This window comes from Jaculus jaculus, chromosome 2 (assembly GCF_020740685.1).
Source record: "Jaculus jaculus isolate mJacJac1 chromosome 2, mJacJac1.mat.Y.cur, whole genome shotgun sequence".
Lineage (NCBI taxonomy): Eukaryota > Metazoa > Chordata > Mammalia > Rodentia > Dipodidae > Jaculus > Jaculus jaculus.
Window position 1 is genome coordinate 111,705,891 of NC_059103.1, and position 21,679 is coordinate 111,727,569.

The 21,679-nt window shown below is 43.9% G+C and overlaps 1 protein-coding gene across 1 annotated transcript in view; it reads left to right on the forward strand.

Moving 5' to 3' along the window:
- The first annotated feature begins 5,825 nt into the window (after positions 1-5,825).
- Positions 5,826-21,679, forward strand: part of Slc10a6 (solute carrier family 10 member 6) — a 39,672-nt gene continuing 23,818 nt past the window's right edge. Inside the window, exon 1 of the mRNA XM_004661537.2 lies at positions 5,826-6,340. Within this exon, the coding sequence (XP_004661594.1) occupies positions 5,943-6,340 (398 nt within the window). The 5' untranslated portion in view covers positions 5,826-5,942. The remainder of the gene's footprint in view (positions 6,341-21,679) is intronic.

Below are 21,679 nucleotides of genomic sequence, written 5' to 3' on the forward strand. Positions count from 1 at the left end.
AAGAATTTGAATCCTTGACCTAAGAGACACCTTGCAGTGCTGTAAGTACAGCTTGATGGACTATTCTGGTCAGAGCTGAAAGATATGAATGCAGTAAGAATGATGGACTGTGAGGTTTGGCTGATGAGGGTGAGAAAAAGCTTTACTTGGACTGGGCTAGAAGCAGTTTGTGTGAGAGACTTGTTGTTATTCCTGTGTCCTGAGAACTTGTGCATGGTTGCTTTGTGTAGAAATGGACTGATGTGGGCAGAGGGATATGGTACAGAAAGAAACCTTTGGGCTGAACCTTCTGCCTGTTCAGCTGCAATTATTTGAGAGATTAAAACCATTGAGATTGGGCCAGCAGACCTGTATTGGGACAGCAGAAAGAATGCAGTCTTTTGAGGGAGCCTGAATGCTCAACAAATGTCCTGTTCTTCAAAGTCTGCTATAATCCCCCCTGGATTAACAAATTGGCACCCTACTGATATTTTTTAGTATAAGCAATGCAGGAAAGCAAGGGTCATTGAGTTTGCAACATGGTCTCGTCTTTTGGAAATGGCCATGGGCAGTGTGAAGCAGACTTGCTGGATATCTGCATGGAGGCCCCATGGAGCTGTGAGGATGAACTGTGGGTTACAGTGGAGACAGAGGGGAGATGCCATGACCACAAGATTGCTGCTAAGGAAAGCTGCTGGCCCCAGGATGAAGGGTTTTAGTGCTGTGAGTAGCCTAGCTGGAGGGGCAGAATTGGAATTCCAGAGACTTGTTGCTGGTTAGAATTATCAGACTTGGAGATTTGTCACTGGCTAGAGTGGTGGACTTGAAACTACATAGTTTGATGTTTGTCCTTGTTGTTTTAAATCTTGTATCTTGTTTTGGCTGAATATTTCTTTCTTTCTTTCTTTTTTTTTTTTTTTTTTTTGGTTTTTCAAGATAGGGTTTCACTCAAGTCCAGGCTGACCTGGAATTCACTAGTCTCAGGGTGGCCTTGAACTCATGATGATCCTCCTACTTATGCCTCCCGAGTACTGGGATTAAAGGCATATACCACCATGCCTGGCTTGAATATTTCTTTGCTATGCCCAGTGCCATCTTTTGCAGTGTGAATGTTTATTCTGTGCCCTTATGGGTTTTAGGGGGACGTTTTTGTATTATAGCTCAGTTAAAAGATGTTTGAACAGAATTGGAACTGATAAAAATTATGGAGACTTTTAAAGTTGGATGAATGCATTGTATTTTATATCATGCATGGTTATCAGTTTATGGGGACTAGGGACGGAATGTGGAACTAATGTCTCCTGGAAGCAGTGTATTGTTGGGGGCAGACTTATGGTGTTATAGTCAGTTTCCCCTTGCCAGTGTTTGGCACACTCTCTTGTTGTTATTGTCCACCTGATGTTGGCCAGGTGGTGATGTCCACACTCTGCTCATGCCATCATTTTCCTCTGCCATCATGGAGCTTCCCCTCGAGCTTGTAAACCAACCCCCCCCCCCCATTTTTTCTAAAAGATGCTGTCGGTCATGTGATTTCTGCCAGCAATGCAAACCTGACTGTAACACATGGCAAGTGCTCTTACCCACTGAGCCATCTCCTCAACCCCAACCTGTAGGATTTTTATGTCATTTTAGTTTCTAAAAGTTGTTTAATTCTCATTGCCCTTTGTTCTTCCCTGCTCAGGCTAGACATTTCCATCTTGAACAGTCTAGCCCTTTCTGCTTGTCTCCCTGGAGACATGACTTTCACCTTCATTCTGTTTACAGAGAAGGGTACTTCATGGAGTTTTGTAGAACCCTCACATTTAGAGGCATCCATATTGAACATATTTAAATGCCTTTTAAATTTGTGACAAGGAAGATAAATGTTGAGCGAAGGGATTTTTGCTGTCATTCCTCTGTCTTTGTTCACACAGGTGTTTTATCCCTGAGCTATTTATCCGGGTGCATCTTCTGCTCTCCTGTGCCAAGGTACTCTAGGGAAACTTGGACAGGCTAAGGATTCAACTGGAATTGAAATCTCAATAACAATTTTCTGTTTGGTAACTTTGGACGAAGACAGTCCCTAGGTCTCTGTTTCCTTATCTGCCAAATGAATAATGACAGTGAGACTGTTTAGGGGTGACAGGGCCCCCAAAATAAAAGCAAGGAATGTTCTTGAGCCTGTAGCGGGAGCATTCAGGCCACCCTTGCCTCTCTCTTAGAGAATGCCTGTATCTTCACTTTGCTAGAGTGCAGAAGGGCCTGCCTTTGATCTCTTCTTTCCTAAAGGAGTCCCCCTTTCCTAGAAGAGATAATCACCCCTATCAAGAAGGTTTCATCCCTTCCTGGAGGATTAAGATTCCTGGCAAGATTGCCCTTCACCAGAAAGTCTGATCCTCTACCTAAAAACCTGGTGCCAGGGTTAGACTAGCCATTTCAGCCCCTATCCTGTAAACTCCCATAAAAGATCCCAATTTGGGTCTCTAGGTGGGCTTTTCCATTTCTGGGAAGCCTGCACTTGTCCTGTCTTTGGGCAGGAGCTCTGCATTCTTTCCTTCTCTTAGGTTCTATAATCTCTGCAATAAAACCTTTTTAAACTTAATCCTCTGTGGGTTCCATTTTTCTGAATTCGAGAGATAACAACCTGGAGGTCACTAATTCCACAGAAGTTTTGTGTGACTGTGTCTTGCACCCTAACTCCTGAAGTACTGCCCAAGAGCTGAGAAAGGCTCCAGTGGGCTTAAAGAAACTCCCAAATCTCTATATCAACAGTACTTATTTATTGCAAAGGATGTAAGGATATTTTAAACAATTTTTTTTTTAAATTTGGTTTTCAAGATAGGGTCTCTCTGTAGCTGAGGCTGACCTGGAATTCACTATGTGGTCTCAGGGTGGCTTTGAACTCATGGAAATCCTCTTACCTCTGCCTCCCAAGTGCTGGGATTAAAGGCGTGTGCCACCATGCCCAGCTAAACAAAATTTTAATTTATTTATTAGAGAGGGCAAGAGAAAACTCCAGATGCATATGCCACTTTGTACATCTTTCTTTATGTGTGTAATGGGGAATCAAATCCAGGTTGGTGGACTTTAAAGAGTCAAGCCATCTTCCTAGCCCCAATGTGAAGTTTTTATAGGATGTCATGATCGGCCTCACTAGCTTTGGTTATGTCTTTGAAATTTTTCTACTTACTCATTTGAATTCCTACAGGTCTATATGGGCAATGAGTCCAGGACCCCTTCTTCGTTGTTTCCCTTGTAAACTGACCCAGAACCCTACGGCTTAGTCTTTTCAAGGAGTCTCCTTAGCCCCAGATGAGGAGAGCAGGGGAGCCCGATCACTCCACTGACAAGGCCAGGTTATAGCTGCCGCTGTTTTTTTGTTGGGACTTGTTGTTGTGTGGGTTCCCTTGGTCCAATGTGGACTTAGGCATTGCCACCAACCCCTTGTGGTCCCATCCTTGCCCAAGCTTGGACCACCAAGGTTACAGCCACACACTCAAGTACTGTGTCCTGTTTCCTCGCCCTGTCACATCTTTCAGGAGTGACTAGACCCAGAGGAAGCTTAACAGCCAAGACCCTCCTTTCAGCTGGGCATGGTGGAGCTCTTAATCATTCCAGTACTGGTGGATGAAAAAAAAACAGACATCTCTTTGTTTCTTGGTACATAATAAGATTTGAGCTGTTTGCTGGACAGAAGCCCTCTGTTGTAACCATCTTTTGATGAGGATTCATTCATTTTAAAATTTTACTTATTTGTTTTGTTTTTTTTTGAGGTAGGGTTTTACTCTAGCCAGGCTGACCTGGAATTCTCTCTGTAGTCTCAGGGTGGCCTCGAACTCACAGTGATCCTCCTGCCTCTGCTTCCTGAGTGCTGGGGTTAAAGGCATGCTCCACCACACCTGACCCATTTTAGAATTAAAACAATATATATGTATGTATGTGTGTGTATATATATATATATATATATATATATATATATATATATATGTGTGTGTGTGTGTGTGTGTGTGTGTGTGTGTGTGTGTGTGTGTTTATGTATATATATGTGTATACATATACACATATATTTTTTTAAAAGGAGAAAGGTAGACAGACAATGGGGGTGGGGGGTAGGCATGCCAGGGTTTCTAGCTGCTGCAAATGAACTCCAGATGCATGTGCCACTATGCATCTTGTTTTACGTGAAGTGGAAGCATCTTAACCTCTGAGCCATCTCTCCAGCCCCATTTTAGAGTTTTTGAGAGCACTGAATTTCAAGAGGGAAGTGGCTAACATCACTTACCTGCCAGGCTCCTTAAGCCCCATAGGCAAGCTTAGGCCTCTCCTCCCAGCCATCAGTACTGGGTATTGAACAAATCACAGAAGTTCTGATCACAATGTCCTCATCAGGGATTTGGGCCTTATTAATTTTTTTTTTTTTGGTAACAAAGGGACTATTTAGATGACTTTTCCTGGGAATAAATAAGGTTTGCTAAGAGACTTTCCCACATTATTTGTTCTAGATAGGAGTATCTGATACCTTCTCTTATCCTGGCGAGTGAATAAACAAAGCTCCGCCTCCCCAGACATGTGTGTATAAAGTTCTAGTACATGTTTGTCACCCTGACGTGCTCAGAAAACGTTTGCCTTCTCTCTCTCCTGTATTCCTTTCCAGCACGATCACACCTCTGCATCATCTGAGCTGGGACCCACGCTTTCTTTCCAGAGACCTAATTTATTCACCTTGTGCTTTCTGCTGGCATAAATGCGTCCTTAGGTTGACCTCTGATGACCCCCAGAGAAGTCCTATGCCAGAGTGGCTCTCAGACTATCTAAGGTACCCCTTCACCTTTGCTCAAATACTTAGAACTTATTTCACATTTGCATTTAACTTTCATAAAAATCCAGCCAACATGCCTTGAGCAGTTTGCCATGGAAAAAATTTGCTAATTCATGAACAATGCACAACTAGCATCTTGCAACTCAGGGGAGGAGCTGATGAAGTGTGTCTAGTTACCACCCTGTGCTCCACAAATAAACGCTGCCCTCTGTGAGAAAGGGTGTGGCAAAGGGTTGTTTTGTGGAAGTTCAGTTTCAAGGAACCATATTGTCCTGGTCTGGTTTCGCCCCAGGGCTTGGTTAGAATGCACAGAGGGCTTCAGAGGCTCTGAGCAGGAGACCGCCCTCAGGTCCCTGTCTGGATCCCAGACCTCGCTCTTCACAGCATGCCCTGGCAGGATTTCCAGACTTCAGGTGGCCAGAGAGCGTGAGCTGTCAAAGCAGGCTCGAGTCTCCAAAAGGAAACGACAGCTTTCCGCAATTATTTTGGGTACAGAGACGAGTTTCTGCGTGTTTTATGGGGCACAATCAGGTGCTCGATACCATATTATTTTGCAGGTGCTTGGCATTAGACACAAATTCTCACAGAAGTACATAAAAGAAAAGTCGAAGCCGGTTGCAAATATCTCTTGAAGTCATTCTCAGTCTCCATCTTCTGAAGTTTCCCCAAGCAGCCTCGTTTCACTTTAATATTTCCAAAAGAAAGACATTGCTAATGCTATGAGGCGTGGTTTTGGCATGGCTGGCTTTGTTTTTTTTCCGGACTTAGCCTTTCTCTCCGCATAACATTGCATCCTGTCTGTTTGAAATCCCTACCGAATCTGGAAGTTATGTCTTGGCATCTGACCTACTTTCCTGGAACACCATGTGATGTTGTCGACATAGGCCAGTCACTCCTCTTGACAGTGTTTGCTTGTCTCATTTCAAACACTTGAATATTCAGTGGTAAGAACAGAACAGAAAGCCGAGCTTGCAGTTTATTAGGTTTCAAGCCTGTGCTCATTGCTTTTATAATGCCACTTGTGAGTAAATCGATCAGATAAGGATGATCACGTGGCTGGCTAGTAGCAATTGGAGTGATTCTCCACGCGTGGCTTTGTCGCATTATTACAAAATATGGCAGGGTAGACCTGCCCAGCCCTCGCTGCTGGTGTTCCTTTGTGTTCATGCCGCCTTACGGAGATGAGATGAGGCCAAACTGTTCCAGCAGCTCAGCCTGCCCTGCCAACAGCTCAGAGGAAGAGCTGCCCGTGGGACTGGAGGCACCTAGGAACCTGGAGCTCGTTTTCACCGTGGTGTCGGCTGTGATGATGGGCTTGCTCATGTTCTCTTTTGGATGCTCTGTGGAGATCCGGAAGTTCTGGGCACACATCAGGAGACCCTGGGGTATCGCAGTGGGCCTTCTCTGCCAGTTTGGACTCATGCCTCTGACAGCCTATCTGCTAGCCATTAGCTTCTCTTTGAAGACAATCCAGGCCGTTGCTGTCCTCATCATGGGGTGCTGCCCTGGGGGAACCATCTCTAACGTTTTCACCTTCTGGGTTGATGGAGATATGGACCTCAGGTAAGTGACCTTCAGGAAGCGCAGTAGTCTTTTTCAGGCTCTGCAGGGGGCAAATCAACACTTTTAACATTAAATCCCCCAGTGGGGAGCTCTCAGTGGGGAACATTACCATAGGAGAGAAACTTGGGCTGTCATGGAAGAAGCCCCAGGCTGACTTTGCTGGGATTAAGTTCCACTGATGACGTCCATTCTGGTTTGGTTGTACTGACGTTGACCCCCGAGAGCATCGCACATGCCAGGCAGCACTGCGCACAGCTGCTTAGCATCTGTTAGCAGTGGGATTTGATTATCTGTAGTGATGGAGGCAGGTCTGCCCTTTTCCCAGTTCTTGTCTTGAAAAATATTTAGGGGGATTGCATACAGGAGATTTAGTAGTATCTGTTAACAATATGGTGTCTTAAGTGCCAGCGTTTATTTAGGGAGCAATATGAAGGCTCCCATGATTAACTTGCACACTTTTTCATTTAAGCCAAAGATCTTATTCCCACTTATAGTGTAGATCAACCCCTTGAGCGACATTAAACTTTGCCATCTATTCACACTTAAGTGAGGATGAATCCATTAAATACTTTTTGGAGTACATTTTTCGCTTGGGGGGGGATCATTTGAAGATGAGTCAGTAGTGGGGAAAAAAGAGAGCTACTGAAAAGGTCTTTCTAGGTCTTTGTTCACTGATAAGCACTGTTTTACTTCTTTCTCAGGGGAAGTGCTACATAAGCATTCAAATCTTTGCATGTGCATGCGTTCTAGTTGAGATTACTATGCAGTGAATGAATGACTGGATCGGGTTGATGACTCGGCTGGCAGTTGTAGTTCTGGGTTTCTAGTTTTCCTGGCATGTTCTGAAGATTTACTGTAAGGAACAGATTTCACCCATAAATTTTTATTTAATTTATTTATTTATTTGCACAGAAAGAGAGAGAGAGAGACACGCGGGGGTGGGGGTGGGAGAAAAATGGGAGTGTCAGGACCTCTACCCACTGCAAAAGAACTCCAGTTGTACGTTCCACTTGTACATCTGGTTTTGTGTGAGTACTAGGGAATCAAACCCAGGATTGGTAGGCTTTGCAGGCAAGTTCCTTAACTGCTGAGCCATCTCTCCAGCATCTTACTTATAAATTTTAATGGGTTCATACAATTCAGACAGGTAACTAGCTAACTTCCTTCCTTCCTTCTTTCTTTCCCCTTCTTCTGCTTTCTTTCTTTCTTTCTTTTTTCTTTTTTTTTTTTTTGGTTTTTTGAGGTAGGGTCTCGCTCTAGCCCAGGCTGACCTGAAATTCACTATGTAGTCGCAGGGTGGCCCTGAACTCATGGTGATTCTCCTACCTCTGCCTCCCTAGTGCTGGGATTAAAGGCGTGTGCCACCATGCCTGGAAGTAATTAACTGTCATATGGCAATGTCTTTTAGTTACCTATTTGTGAGTGACTTGAAAAAAAAAACTTGAATTTTGTTCTTAGTACTACCCCACTAATATGCTACTAATTCAAGTTCGTGTAGTTATTACCTTAACTGGGAAGTGGTAAATGTTCTTCACATAATATTTACATGTCAATGATAAAGTCCAGGCTCAGTTTTTGGAAAGAAAGAAGAAACTTGTGTTTATTAAATACCTCATAGTGGTGGCTAGTTGCTGCATGCAACTTCTCTTCTTGCTTCTCAAAATGACCTTGGACATGACCTTTTGTTATTCTGAACTTTACAACTGAGAAAACAGATTCAGCTTGGTTAAGTGGGGTGCCAAATGCTACACAGGGAATGGCAGAACTCACATTTGAATGTACATCTGTTTTGTATCAGACTGCAACTTAAGCACTTTTTTTTCCATGACATTTAGCAACACAACTGGATAGTCTATATTGAGTACAAGCATAGATCTTTAAACAGTGTTTTTAAATGCTTCTGTTCTGAGAAAGAGAATGTTTATTTCTGTTATCCCTGATTCGTCAGCACCATCGTACGAGCACCAAAGAACAGAAAGCCTGTGAAAGTCAAAGTTCATTTTGTTTCTTTTTTTAAAATTTTTGACAGTTTTCATAAATACAGACAATACACCATGATCATAATCCCCTCCCACCACCACCCTTTTCCTCCTTTCATATCCACCCTCCAATGACTCCCTTCTTTCCACCTAGTCTCTCTTTAATTTTGATGTCATCATTTTTCCCCGCCCATTATGAAGGTCTTGAGTAGGTAGTGTCAGTCAAGGTGAGGTCACGAATATCAAGGCCGTTTTGTGTCTGGAAGACAGCATTGTAAGCATTCTTCTCCTTCCCTTGGCTCTTACAGTCTTTGTATCATTTCTTCCGTAGTGGTCCCTGAGCCCTGGAGGGTGTGATAAAGATGACTCGCTTAGTGCTGAATATGCCACTGTCACTTCTCAGCACTGTGTTGGGTTGTTGAGTCGCCACAGTGGTCACCGCCATCTGAAAGGAGAAGCTTGTCGAACCAAAAGTGAGAATAGCATTAATATATGGGCATCAACGTACGTGTTTAGAGCGCAGTTTGGTGGGCATAGTACATGCATTTAGCCAGGCAATAGTAATAGTTTTCCCCCTGTGGCTTCTGACCTCCTCAGTCATAGACTTTTTTGTTTGTTTGTTTGAGGTAGGGTCTCATGTAGGCCAGGCTGACCTGGAACTTATCTGTAGCTCCAGGCTGGACTTCAGCTCATGAGAACCCTCCTATTTCTGCCTCCTGAGTGCTGGGATTAAAGGTGTGCACCGCCAAGCTCTGCGCTTGCACTACCACACCCAGCTACTCATAAGCTTTTAAAAAATATTTTATTTTTGGGCTGGAGAGATGGCTTAGCGGTTAAGCGCTCGCCTATGAAGCCTATGGACCCCGGTTCGAGGCTCAGTTCCCCAGGTCCCACGTTAGCCAGATGCACAAGGGGGCGCACGCGTCTGGAGTTCGTTTGCAGTGGCTGGAAGCCCTGGCGCGCCCATTCTCTCTCTCTCTCCCTCCATCTGTCTTTCTCTCTATGTCTGTTGCTCTCAAATAAATAAATAAATAAATATTTTATTTTTAAATAAAATTTATTTTGTTCATTTTTATTTATTTATTTATTTGAGAGTGACAGAGAGAGAAAGAGGCAGAGAGAGAGAGAGAGAGAGAGAGAGAGAGAGAAAGGGCGCGCCAGGGCTTCCAGCCACTGCAAATGAACTCCAGACGCGTGTGCCCCCTTGTGCATCTGGCTAACATGGGTCCTGGAGAATCGAGCCTCGAACTGGGGTCCTTTGGCTTCCTTCATAGGCAAGCATTTAGCCGCTAAGCCATCTCTCCAGCCCTTAAATAAATTTTTAACTTATTTTTAAAAATTGTTTTAAAAGACAGAAAGAGGGAGAGAGAGAGAGAGAGAGAGAGAGAGAGGGAGGGAGAGAGAATATGAGAATGAGTATGCCAGGGCCTCCAGCCACCTCAAATGAGCTCCAGATGCCACCTTGTGCATCTGGTTTTACATGGGTACTTGGGGGTTGAACCTGGGTCTTTTGGCTTTGCTGGCAAGCACTTTAACTGCTAAGCCATTTCTCCAACCCAGCCATAGGCTTTTGACCAGGTTTTCAGTACCAGGCATGAATTTCCTCCTGTTGATTGGGCCTCCCATCCAATCAGAGAACAGTTGGTTTCCTCCATAATAGACATGCCACCATTGCAGCGGCTGGTTACATTTGGCCTGGCTGGGCAGCTGTAAAGCTTCTAGGGTCCAGTGCTGGTTAAGACCATTGATGAGTTCTCCTCCACCAGAAAGGCTGCGTGCACCATAGCTCTCCTGACAGCTAGTCAACAGAGAAGAAACCTCTATCTCAGCTCCAACTGGGTTTCTCAGTGACCTGCAGCCCAAGCGTGTGAAATCTTTAGTAATACGGTCTTACCATCTGGTTCTGGTGGACAACCAAGAGTCCTGGCAAAAGCTTGAATGTTTTGGAGTCATTAGGAGCCTTCCTGGCCAACAACTCAAGAGAAGGTATCCCATTCCTATCCCTGAAGATTTTCTAGTAACAATCTATGGCTTCTGGGCAAAACATTATCTGCTGTCACAGGATATTCCTGCCCAAACTCTTATTTTGTAACATACATATTATTAACTAGCAAAAAAGTAGGTTTCCATATGGTTTATTCACAGCAACCTAAATTTTGATCAGCGGTCCTCCCATTCCCCTTTCTCCTCCCCCCTCCCCCTGACTCCACATAGACCAGTCCACCCTCCGTATTCTGCCCCTCTACTTACAGGGTTCACTTTATTCCTCTTGACCAACACTACCCTATCATTTAATTCATTTAATTTTTGGTCTAGACAGGCTCTCATATAGCCAAGGTTGATTTTGAACTCACTGTGTGGCCCAGGCTGGCCTCAACCTCATAGCAATCCACCTGCCTCAGCCTCCCAAGTTCTGGGACTATAAGTGTTTACCTGGCCTGGAGGTGAAATTTTAATAGGAGTACCAAAATTAGATTTTTGTTTTGTTTTGTTTTGGTTTTTCGAGGTAGGGTCTCTCTGTAGCCCAGGTTGACCTGGAATTCACTATGTAGTCTCAGGCTGGCCTGGAACTCACAGTGATCCTTCTACCTTTGCTTCCTGAGTGCTGGGATTAAAGGCATGTGGCACCACGCCCAGCTATAAAATTAGATTTTTAAAAAAATATTTTTATTTTTATTTATTTATTTGACAGAGAAAGAAGGAGAGAGAGAGAGAGAGGGAGAATGGGTGCACCAGGGCTTCCAGCCATTGCAAATGAACTCGAGTCGCTTGTGCCCCCTTGTGCATCTGTCTAACGTGGGTCGTGAGGAATCGAACCTGGGTCTTTTGGCTTTGCAGGCAAACAGCTTAACCATTAAGCCATCCCTCCAGCCCAAAATTAGATGTTTTAAAAGCATATAGATATAACACTAGTAACATCTTAATCCTCAGAAAAAGTTCTAAATAGAAAATATATTGAGTGTCACAACATGCACACTCCGCACATTGCTTTACAACTGATTACTAAGAAAAGTCACATTTCAGTATAGCTCAGTGGATAATATTGTTAGGAATTCTATCTATTCATGGCACTGGATGAAAACCCAAGAGTATTTAGTGTAGCACCTTTGTCTTGTAAATGAGGAAGCTGAGATTTACTTCTTAGTGAATGACCCCAAACGTATGTCTCATGCTTTCTTCCACCCTCTGCTTCATTCATTCTGCCTGAAGTTCTCCGTGTTCCTGAATCAACAGGTTTGAGTCAGCGTCTGTAGTCTGAGTATGCGAAGTGACATCACAGACTCCCTGGTTCCCGGGGTGACCCACTCCGTCCTCACCTTATTCGCTCAGCCCACCTCCACGCCCACACTCTTGCTGAGCTGCCTACAGCTCTGCCTTCCTATCTTATTCCTCTGTCAGTCACTTCCTCAGCCAAGGCCCTAAGAATATCTTTGTAGGCCCATTTCTCTCTCTTCATGATTATTCTCTCCACACTCAATATATGTTCTGGATTTGTTGTAAATGTACAAGACTCTAACGGCGGGCCTCTTTTCTATAACTGGAAATTTAACACTTCCATTGTAGCATTGTGAGGAGGAAATGAACATGTTATACTACTGGTTTCTTAGCACTTACCAAATTGGTCAGAAACTACCAAGCCAGTTTACCCTCCTTCTGGCTTATGTCCTGTTAACACTTTAGACACAGCTGATTTTCCAGTCCAGAGGAACTGCTCATTGTTTTTTAGAAACACCTGACAGTCTTCTAACTTTCTTTGCCCCATGTTCTTTGCATATTCTTCAATGGCAGCTGGCCTTATTTTGTCTGTTTTGGCCTCTGGATGGAATGAACTGCAGTTACACTGCAGACATGGGTAAGGGAGGGGTGAAGTCAGAAATAAGGTTTTGCATTATACTTGCCTAGAGATGGGCGGGGCTCATGCCTTTGAGGAGGAGCTTGAAGATGGAACAGCTCAGCGCAGCAGTTAAGGGTGGTGAAGCGGATACACCACTGAGCGACCACCCCTGCAGATGAAGCAGGTTCCCTAGGCTTCAGCCTCCTCACTTCTGAAGTGACGAGAAACAGCTATTTTGGGTGAGAACTAAGTGATAGTATATGTAAAGTGCTTAGCTTCCACCTGGCACATCCCACTAAGTGAATTATATTTTAGGCTGGCAAAAGAGTCCATTCAGAGATCTGCATTTCCATCTCTGCGCAAGGAGCTGAGCACCTTTGGGCAATTTCTCTCTTTGAGCCTCAGATTCCATATTTGGAAAGAACTCGCTGAGGTTCTCTTTCATAAATTTGTATAATAAAATTCATCATTTAAACAAAATTTAAACTATTTATTTGGGAGAGGGAGCACAAGACAGAGATAGTGATAGATAGATAGATAGAGAGAGAGAGAGAGAGAGAGAGAGAGAGAGAGGGAGAATGGATATATTAGGGCCTCTTGCTGATCGGAGACACAAATTGGCTAGGCAGTCAGGGTAACTGAACCACAAATGTGAATTTTTTATTTTATTCCTTGACTAAAAGCAGGAATATCACTAAGCTTGCAGAAACCTGGATGTTCTACCCTCTAGGAAAGCTCTGTAGATTAAGCTTGCACCCTTCCTAGAGCATATAAACTCTGGTCTTTACCTAAGATTACTGGCAAAGCTGTCAGATCTGGTCTTTGTCCACAGCAATCTGCTGACCTTCCTCACGTAGCCATTCCCTGTTAGAAAACCCAGATCGGAGTCTCGAGGTGGGCTTCTCAGCGCCCTCTCACCCCTCTGGGTCAGAGCTCCCCCTGCTTCCTTCCTTATGTTCTAGGCTTGAGCCCCCTTCTCCGTCCCCTCCTAAAGTTTTAAGCAATAATAAAATCTTTCTCAACCTTATCCTCTGGTCCGTGGATTTTATTCTTCGAATTCACAGGACAAACATCTGTGAACACCCCAAATTATCAGTGCATTGGTGTATAAGGAACCCAGAATTCCTGGATCATTGCCACTGCCAATGAACTCCAGACTCATGAACCATTTTGTGCATCTGGCTTTATGTGAGTAATGGGGAATCGAACCCAGCCTGTCAGGCTTTGCAAGCAAGTGCCTTTGACTGCTGGGCCATCTCTCCAGCCCTTTCCTTTCCTTTTTAATGCTGATTAATCTCCAATTGCATGTGTACAATCACGCTTTGTCTACTTATCCCTCAGAGGACAGTTGGGTTGTTTTACCTTTTAGTTTTGTTTTGATACAGGGTCTCACTATGTAGGCTGGGCTGTTCTAGAGTTCATTATATAGACTAACTTGGCCTTGAACTCACTATGATCTTCCTGCCTCTGCCTCCATAGTGCTGGGATAGCTGGCATGTTTCACCATATCTGGCTTGTTTCTACCTTTTGACTATTGTCAATATGCTGCCATGAACATAGGTATGCAAATATTTGTGTCTTTGTTTTAATTAAGTTCCAAGTATTTATGATTATAGGGGAAGAAAAGCAAATTATACAATCCAGTTGTTCCCTTCTCCTGCTCTACAACGTTTCATCTGACATTATTTGCCAGAGCTGCCTCTTCTCTCTGTCTCCATAATGCCAAATGTGTAGCTTGTTCTCATCATCTGTTGGAGGGCATTGTAGTTGTGCAACTTGCCTGCCTCACCCACCGGGTCTGCCAGCTACCTGAGGTTTGTTCATTCATGCACGCTCAGTGCCAATCTGGTAGTGGCAAGGGCTGATACATTTAAGTGAATGACTGAAAGTTTTTTTTTTTTTTTTTTTTGGCTAGTGTGTACTACAAAACGGCTCCTGAAATGCAACCCATTTATTAGTGCAACTCAGGCAGCTCACACTGCCTATAGTTTGACAGCTTTTTACCCTCAAGAATGCATTTGTGTCCTTAGGTTGAAAAGATGGATCTTTCTGACCACTGGTGGTAGTGGTCTGTGGAGGTCAGTGTCCAACTTTGACCACTGAAGTCCCTTTGAATTATATATAATATATATAATTGTATAATATATATTTATATTACATTATATATTTAGATAATATATTATATAGTACTAATCATATATCTCTATATATATTTGAGACAAGGTCTTACTTATTCCATGTTGCTGAATAAATAAAATTCCATTGTATATATGTACCACATTTTCATTATCTATTCAGCTAATCCACCTCCAATTCTTAGCTACTATAAATTGAGCTGCAGTAAATGCGGATGTACAAGTAGCTCTGTGGCAGACTATGGCTTCCTCAGGGTATAGGCCCAGGAGTGGTATAGCAAGACCATATGGGAGGCGTATCTCTAATTTTTGATTTGTTTTGAGGTAGGGTCTTGCTGTAGCCCAGGCTGACCTGGAATTTACTGTGTAGTCTCAGGGTGGCCTCAGACTCATGGCTATCCTCCTTTCTCTGCCTCTGTGCTGGGATTAAAGGTATGCACCACCATACGTGGCTATTTGTACCCTTCTGAGAAACCCCACTGATTTCCAGGATGGCTGTAGAGTCGCACTCCCTCCAGCAGTGTATGTGATTTCCTCATTCTCTGAGTGCTCACCAGCCTTTGTTGGAAATAGGACTTGAGATTCCTCAGGTCTGACCTGACTTGTATAGAACTGAAGGCCCATCATGTTTAGGGTTTTTGGGAACAGAACTGAGGTTGAACCTGTGTTAATTTTTATCTTGAAACATGACAAAATACCTCAGAGCAACTCGAGAGAAAATACTTATTCTGGCTCATGATATCTGTCACTGTGGGGAAGGCACAGCAGCAGAGACTCCTGCTCACGAGAAAGAAAGACAAAGGCTGGAACCAGGGGTAGGCATGACCTTCAAAGATGCACCCTTAGTTACTACTTCTGCCAGCGAACCCCACTTTCTAAAGACTCCACAGACTACAGATCAGTGGCCCAGCTGGGGACTGAGTGTTTACAACATGGGAGAGACATTTGAGACTCAAACCATAACAGTCCATGCAACTTCACATGAGCTCCCAGTAGGTCCTTTGTTGATAATGATGAGCAAATAGACAGGAAAGTATGAGACACAAATATGTAGCATGTAGCACTCAACAGTTCAGCTCCAGCTTGACTTCTCAGTGTCCTGCAGCCCAAGCATGAAATCATTATTGGGAAGCAGCAGATAAGGGAATGTTTGCATGTGGGGATGTAGAACCAGGCCGTGGACCCTCTCTAGGGTCATTTCTGTGTTCTTGCTCTCACAGTACACTGGGTGCCCATACCAACATGCCTTCCCCCTTCCCTCCTTTCTCCCTCTCTTTCTTCCCTCCTCCCTCCTCTCTCATTTCTTCTCTGTCTTCCCTCTCCCTCCCGCCCCTCCCTCTCTTCCTTCCTTCATGTACTTTAGTTTTGACAGTTGGAACTTTTGATTTTGTGGGTTTGAAATTAAAACAACATTTGAACAACTTAAGCCCCAATTGCAAAATGCTACTGACTGTGTATGTAGTTTCCTGTGTTAAGGGAGGCTCAGGATTTACCTGTTTGTCCAGACTTGCTGATCTGTCTCATTATTCTTTGCAATAGTTTGGGGATGACAAGATGATTCTTAATGCAAGTGGAATCTTGTTCCATTGAAGCCCAGTATTGCCAACAGTTTTCCTCCGTGTGAACAGTAGGGAGATCCAGTTGGCCACATCCCCTGTTTATGCTACCTTGGAATTTCATGGCAGTGAAATGAAAGGTGTGGCTTCCCACTGTACTCTCACATGTTCTCTCTGAGCTCTTCCAGCTTGGTTGCTACTTATAAGAATGGGCAGAGGGCCAGATCTCCCCCTGTCCTCCTTGGCCATTGTCTCGTGCATCATGGAACTGAATGATTGTACAGAAGATAGGAGCAATGACCTAGGGGACTGAGTTCACAGTCAGTGAGGCACAGATCTCACTGTTTCACTCAGTCAGAAATCTTACTTTTCTGCTATTTGTGTCAAAGCTATGTGGGGGTAGTGTAGGGATGCAATGGTCAGTTTTGAAGTTCAGGGTTAAATTGATGAAATATGGAATTCCTTCCAGGATTTGGTAAATGGAGAGCCAAGGAATGGAGCAGTGTCGCAAGCTAAGTATTTGGAAAGGCTCCCCAGATGCCATCTTTATGGCTACAGAGGTTTGGGAGTTGTGGGAAAATGCTGTTCTTCTTGGACTTGAGCCAGGAAGAAGCCTTTGCTTAAAGTAAGCGTGCTTTTTTTTTGTTTGGTTCTTGCTATTGTGGTACTGGGGATTGAGCTCAGAGCTTGCTGTTTTAAAAATAATTCCTGGGCTGGAGAGATGGCTTAGCGGTTAAGCGCTTGCCTGTGAAGCCTAAGGACTCCGGTTCGAGGCTCGGTTCCCCAGGTCCCACGTTAGCCAGATGCACAAGGGGGCGCACGCGTCTGGAGTTCGTTTGCAGAGGCTGGAAGCCCTGGCGCGCCCATTCTCTCTCTCTCCCTCTATCTGTCTTTCTCTCTGTGTCTGTTGCTCTCAAATAAATAAATAAATTAAAAAAAATTTAAAAAAAATTCCTTTCTTCCCTCCCTTCTTCCCTTCCTCCCTCCCTGTCTCTCTCTCTTCTTCAGTTTGAGAGAGGTCTCAGGTAGCCCAGACTGGCCTCAAACACTATGTTGCTGAAACAAGCCTGCCTGATCCCCCTGCCTCCACCTCTTAAGTACTGGAATTACAGACAAGCACCAATACATGTGCTAGGGACTGAACTCAGGGTAACATACGTGCTAGGCAAGCACTCTACCAACTGAGCTACAACCCCAGAACCTATTTTTTTGTATGTGTGTAGTATTGTAGTGTGGTGTGTATGTGGTGCGTGCATGCGTGTGCAGATGCACACACTCTGTGTGTCTGCGTGCAGATGCCAGGGGAGAACGCTGGGTGTCTTCCTCTATATCTGTTCTGTTTTGTTTCCTTTAGGAGAGACACTCACTGAACCTAGATCAGCCATTCCCCCCAACCTCCCGCATGTCAGACGGGATGTCAGTGTGGCCTAGTAATTCTTGAGTCTCCAAGCATGTATGGCCACACCCAGCTTTTTATGTGGGTACCAGGGGATTGAGCTCAAGGCAAATCCTCTCAGGCCCTTCTGCTCATAAGGTTCTTACCCACTGAGCCATCTCCTTAGTCTTACCCACCACCCCCATCTCCCCTTCAGCCTATTTGAAATATGAAAAAATATGAAATATTTTTGGGTTTGATAAGGAAGAAAATGTGTGTAAGAATTTGTTAGAAAAAGTTTGAAAAGGAAAAGCTACGTGGACATATTGAACCTGCCTTATCCAAAGACACTCTAGTTAAAATAATCTGGTGTTTGTTTAGAAAAAAAAAAAAGTAAGAAAATGGGCTGGAGAGGTGGCTTAGTGGTTAAGGTGCTTGCCTACAAAACCAAAGGACCCAGGTTCAACTCCCCAGGGTCCATGTAAAGCCAGATGCATAAGGTGGTGCATATGTCTGGGGTTTGTTTATAGTGGATAGAGGTCCTGGTTTACCCATTCTCTCTCTCTCTCTCTGCCTCTTTCTCTCTCAACTAAATAAATACAATATTTAAAAAAATATTATTTTATTTATTTATTTATTTGAGACAAAGAGACAGAGAGATAGAAAGAATGTCACACCAGGGCCTCCAGCCACTTCAAATGAACTCCAGATACATGAGCCACCTTGTGTATTTGGCTTTACAAGGGTACTGGGGAGTTGAAACTGGGTCTTTTGGTTTTTGCAGGCAAGCACCTTAACCGCTAAGACATCTCTCCAGCCCTCGAATATTTTTTAAAAATAAAAAAACTAAGAAAATTGTTTATCAATGGACTGGAATAGAGTTTTCTAAAAGTATCTGAATTAACTTGGCCATTTTATTTGGGATAATGTTTGCACTTCAGTTTAGTGGCAAATTATTTAGTAAGTTATATTCATACACTTGCCCCTCAAAAGAAAATAGTTTTACATTTTATATCATATAAAATATAAATTCTAGGGCTGGAGAGATGGCTTAGTGGTTAAGTGCTTGCCTGTGATGCCTAAGGACCCCGGTTCAAGGCTCGATTCCCCAGGACCCACGTTAGCCAGATGCACAAGGGGGCGCACGCATCTGGAGTTCGTTTGCAGAGGCTGGAGGCCCTGGTGCGTCCACTCTCCTCTCTCTCTCTCTCTCTCTCTCTCTCTCTCTCTCTCTTTCTCTCTCTCTGCCTCTGTCTCTCTCTGTCTGTGGCTCTCAAATAAATAAGTAAAGATAAACAAAAAAATTAAAATATATATATATATATATAAATTCTAAATGTGTTGAAAAGTGCAAACATAAAATATCAATGTGTAAATAAAATGGAGTAATAATTAAATGTCCTCAGAACAAAGAATATCTTTATTAATTTTTTGTTTGTTTGTTTTATCAAGGTAGGGTTTTGCTCTAGTCCAGGCTGACCTGGAATTCACTATGCAGTCTCAGGGTGGCCTCAAACTCATGGTACTCCTCCTACCTTTGCCTCCCAAGGATTAAAGGTGTGGGCCACCACACCCAGATTTTTAAAAGGTATCTTATTTATTTATTTAGAGAGAGAAAGGAGGGAGGAGAGAAAGAGCAAGAGTGCACACATGTGCCAGGGCTTCTAACCACTGCAAAAGAACTCCAGATGCAAGTACCACCTTGTGTATCTGGCTTATGTGGGTACTGGGGAATTGAACTTCGGGCCTTTGGCTTTGCAGGCAAGTGCCTTAATGACTAAGCCATGTCTCCAGCAAGAAATCTTTAATAAGAAAAGAAACCTGCCGGGCGTGGTGGCGCACGCCTTTAATCCCAGCACTTGGGAGGCAGAGGTAAGGAGGATCGCCGTGAGTTTGAGGCCACCCTGAGACTCCATAGTGAATTACATACAGGTCAGCCTGGGCTAGAGCGAGACCCTACCTCAAAAAAATTCAAAAAATCAAAAAAAAAAAAAAAAAAAAAAAGAAAAGAAACCTAGGAGCCATTAATACACGACAGCTCTTACTACCATTGTTTGGCTAAATGGACACTTTTTCTGTTTTGTTTTTCAAGGTAGGGTCTCACTCTAGTCCATGCTGGCCTGGTACTCACTATGGAGTCTCAGGCTGGCCTTGAACTCACGGTCACCCTCCTACAGTATTTTTTTATTTTTTGTTTGTTTTTATTTATTTGAGAGTGACAGAGAGAGAAAGAGGGAGAGGGAGAAAGAGAGAGAGAGAGAGAGAGGGAGGGAATGGGCGCGCCAGGGCCTCCAGCCACTGCAAACGAACTCCAGATGTGTGCGCCCCCTTGTGCATCTGGCTAACGTGGGACCTGGGGAACCGAGCCTCGAACCGGCGTCCTTAGACTTCATAGGTAAGGTCTTAACCGCTAAGCCATCTCTCCAGCCCCCCTCCTACAGTATTATATGGACACATTTTGTCCACCATACTGCCTTCTCAATATTTATATTTATGCCCATAGATTGGCACTGCTCTCAGCTTTGGCCAGAGAAACTTTGTTTTGCAGTGGGAGGCAGTTGATGCAGAGACTCATAACTGGTCAAAAGTTCTGAGAATAAGTGGCTGTTCAATGATCAGCCAAGTGAGACATCTGTGTTACTCCTCTACGGCACAGACAATATCACAGAAGAGAGGGGGAGGAACTGTAAGAGCCAGAGCGGGGGAGCTGGGGAATGCTGCCTTCCACCCTCTCGTGGACATTGGCATGACATCACAGCAGCTATGGTTCAAGGACGTGCACATGACAGGGCCATCAACATTCCTTCAGGGATGGGAGGGCGGGTCCTGAGGCTCTGCCTGTCCCTGAGGATCTATGAGCAGCTCATGGTTGCTTGGAGGTGGGGCAGACATTTTCTTCAGTTGTATAGTCACTGCTGAGTTGTCCACTCTCTGGCAAATAGCTCTTGCTCAAGTAAGAAACACTAATTAAACTCAGTGTGTCATGCAAAAGAAGACATGAAAGGGGCTGGAGAGATGTTTAGCAGTTAAGGCACTTGCGTGTGAAGCCTAAGGACCCAGGGTTGATTCTCCAGGTCCCACATAACCAGATGCACAAGGTGGTGCATGCATCTGGAGTTTGTTTGTGGCGGCTAGAGGCCCTGGTGCATCCATTCTCTCTCTCCCTCCCTCTCGATCTCAAATAAACATAAATTAAAAATTACAAAAAGATGACATGAGAGTAGAAAGGAGATTAGTTGGGGAGGAGGAGGAGTTCAGTGAGAGTGGGAGGGGGATGAGAGAGGAGAATAGTGGGTAAATATGAAAAGAAATTATATACATGTGTGGAATTGTCAAAAAATAAGTTAATAAACAAAAACATAAAAACAGCTTTAACTGTATAATTTTTTTTTAATTTATTTGAGAGCAACAGACACAGAGAGAAAGACAGATAGAGGGAGAGAGAGAGAATGGGCGCGCCAGGGCTTCCAGCCTCTGCAACCGAACTCCCGACGCATCTGGCTAACGTGGGACCTGGGGAACTGAGCCTCGAACCGGGGTCCTTGGCTTCACAGGCAAGCAGTTAACTGCTAAGCCATCTCTCCAGCCCAAACTGTATAATTTTTAATTTTTAATGATGACAAATATAAGCAAAGTAAAAGATAAAAAGATATACAGTAAATTTAGCAACAGAGGTTTGAATAAACCAGGCATGGTGGTGCACACATTTAATCCCAACACTTGGGAGGCAGAAGTAGGAGGATTGCCATGAGTTCAAGGCCACCCTGAGACTACATAGTGAATTCCAGGTCAGCCTGGGTTAGAATGAGACCTTATCTCAAAAAACAAAAAAAAAAAAAGATTTGATAATACATAATAAAAAAGATTTGATAATACATAATACATAATACCTCATTTTGTTTATTTCTTTATTTTTCTTTATTTATTTGAGAGTGATACACAGACAGGGAGAAAGAGGCAGAGAGAGAGAGAATGGGCATGCCAGGGCCTCCAGCCACTGCAAACGAATTCCAGATGCATACACCCCCTTGTGCATCTGCCTTATGTGGGTCCTGGGGAATTGAGCCTCGAACCAGGGTCCTTAGGCTTCACAGGCAAGTGCTTAACCACTAAGCCGTCTCTCAGCACCTGTAACCTCATATTAAAAGAGTTCCCACAACTTAAGAAAAAGCCAAGCAGGAAGGAGTGTTTAGAGCAGCCAGAGCCATGAGCACTTCATGAGCACGTGGGTCATAAAAGAAGAGATCCACACATTCCTCCATGCCCTCAGGACACTTAAAAGGGGATTGATAGCATCTAGAGCAGGCAAGACTGCACAATGCAACTATTTTGGGGGACAAGTGTCTATTGAATAGAACACACTTTGAGACAGACTTTTGAAATAAAGATTCTACTTCAGAGCATCTGCTGAGAAGTGAAAGAACTTAAAGTTAAAAAAAAAAAAACTTAAGGGCTGGAG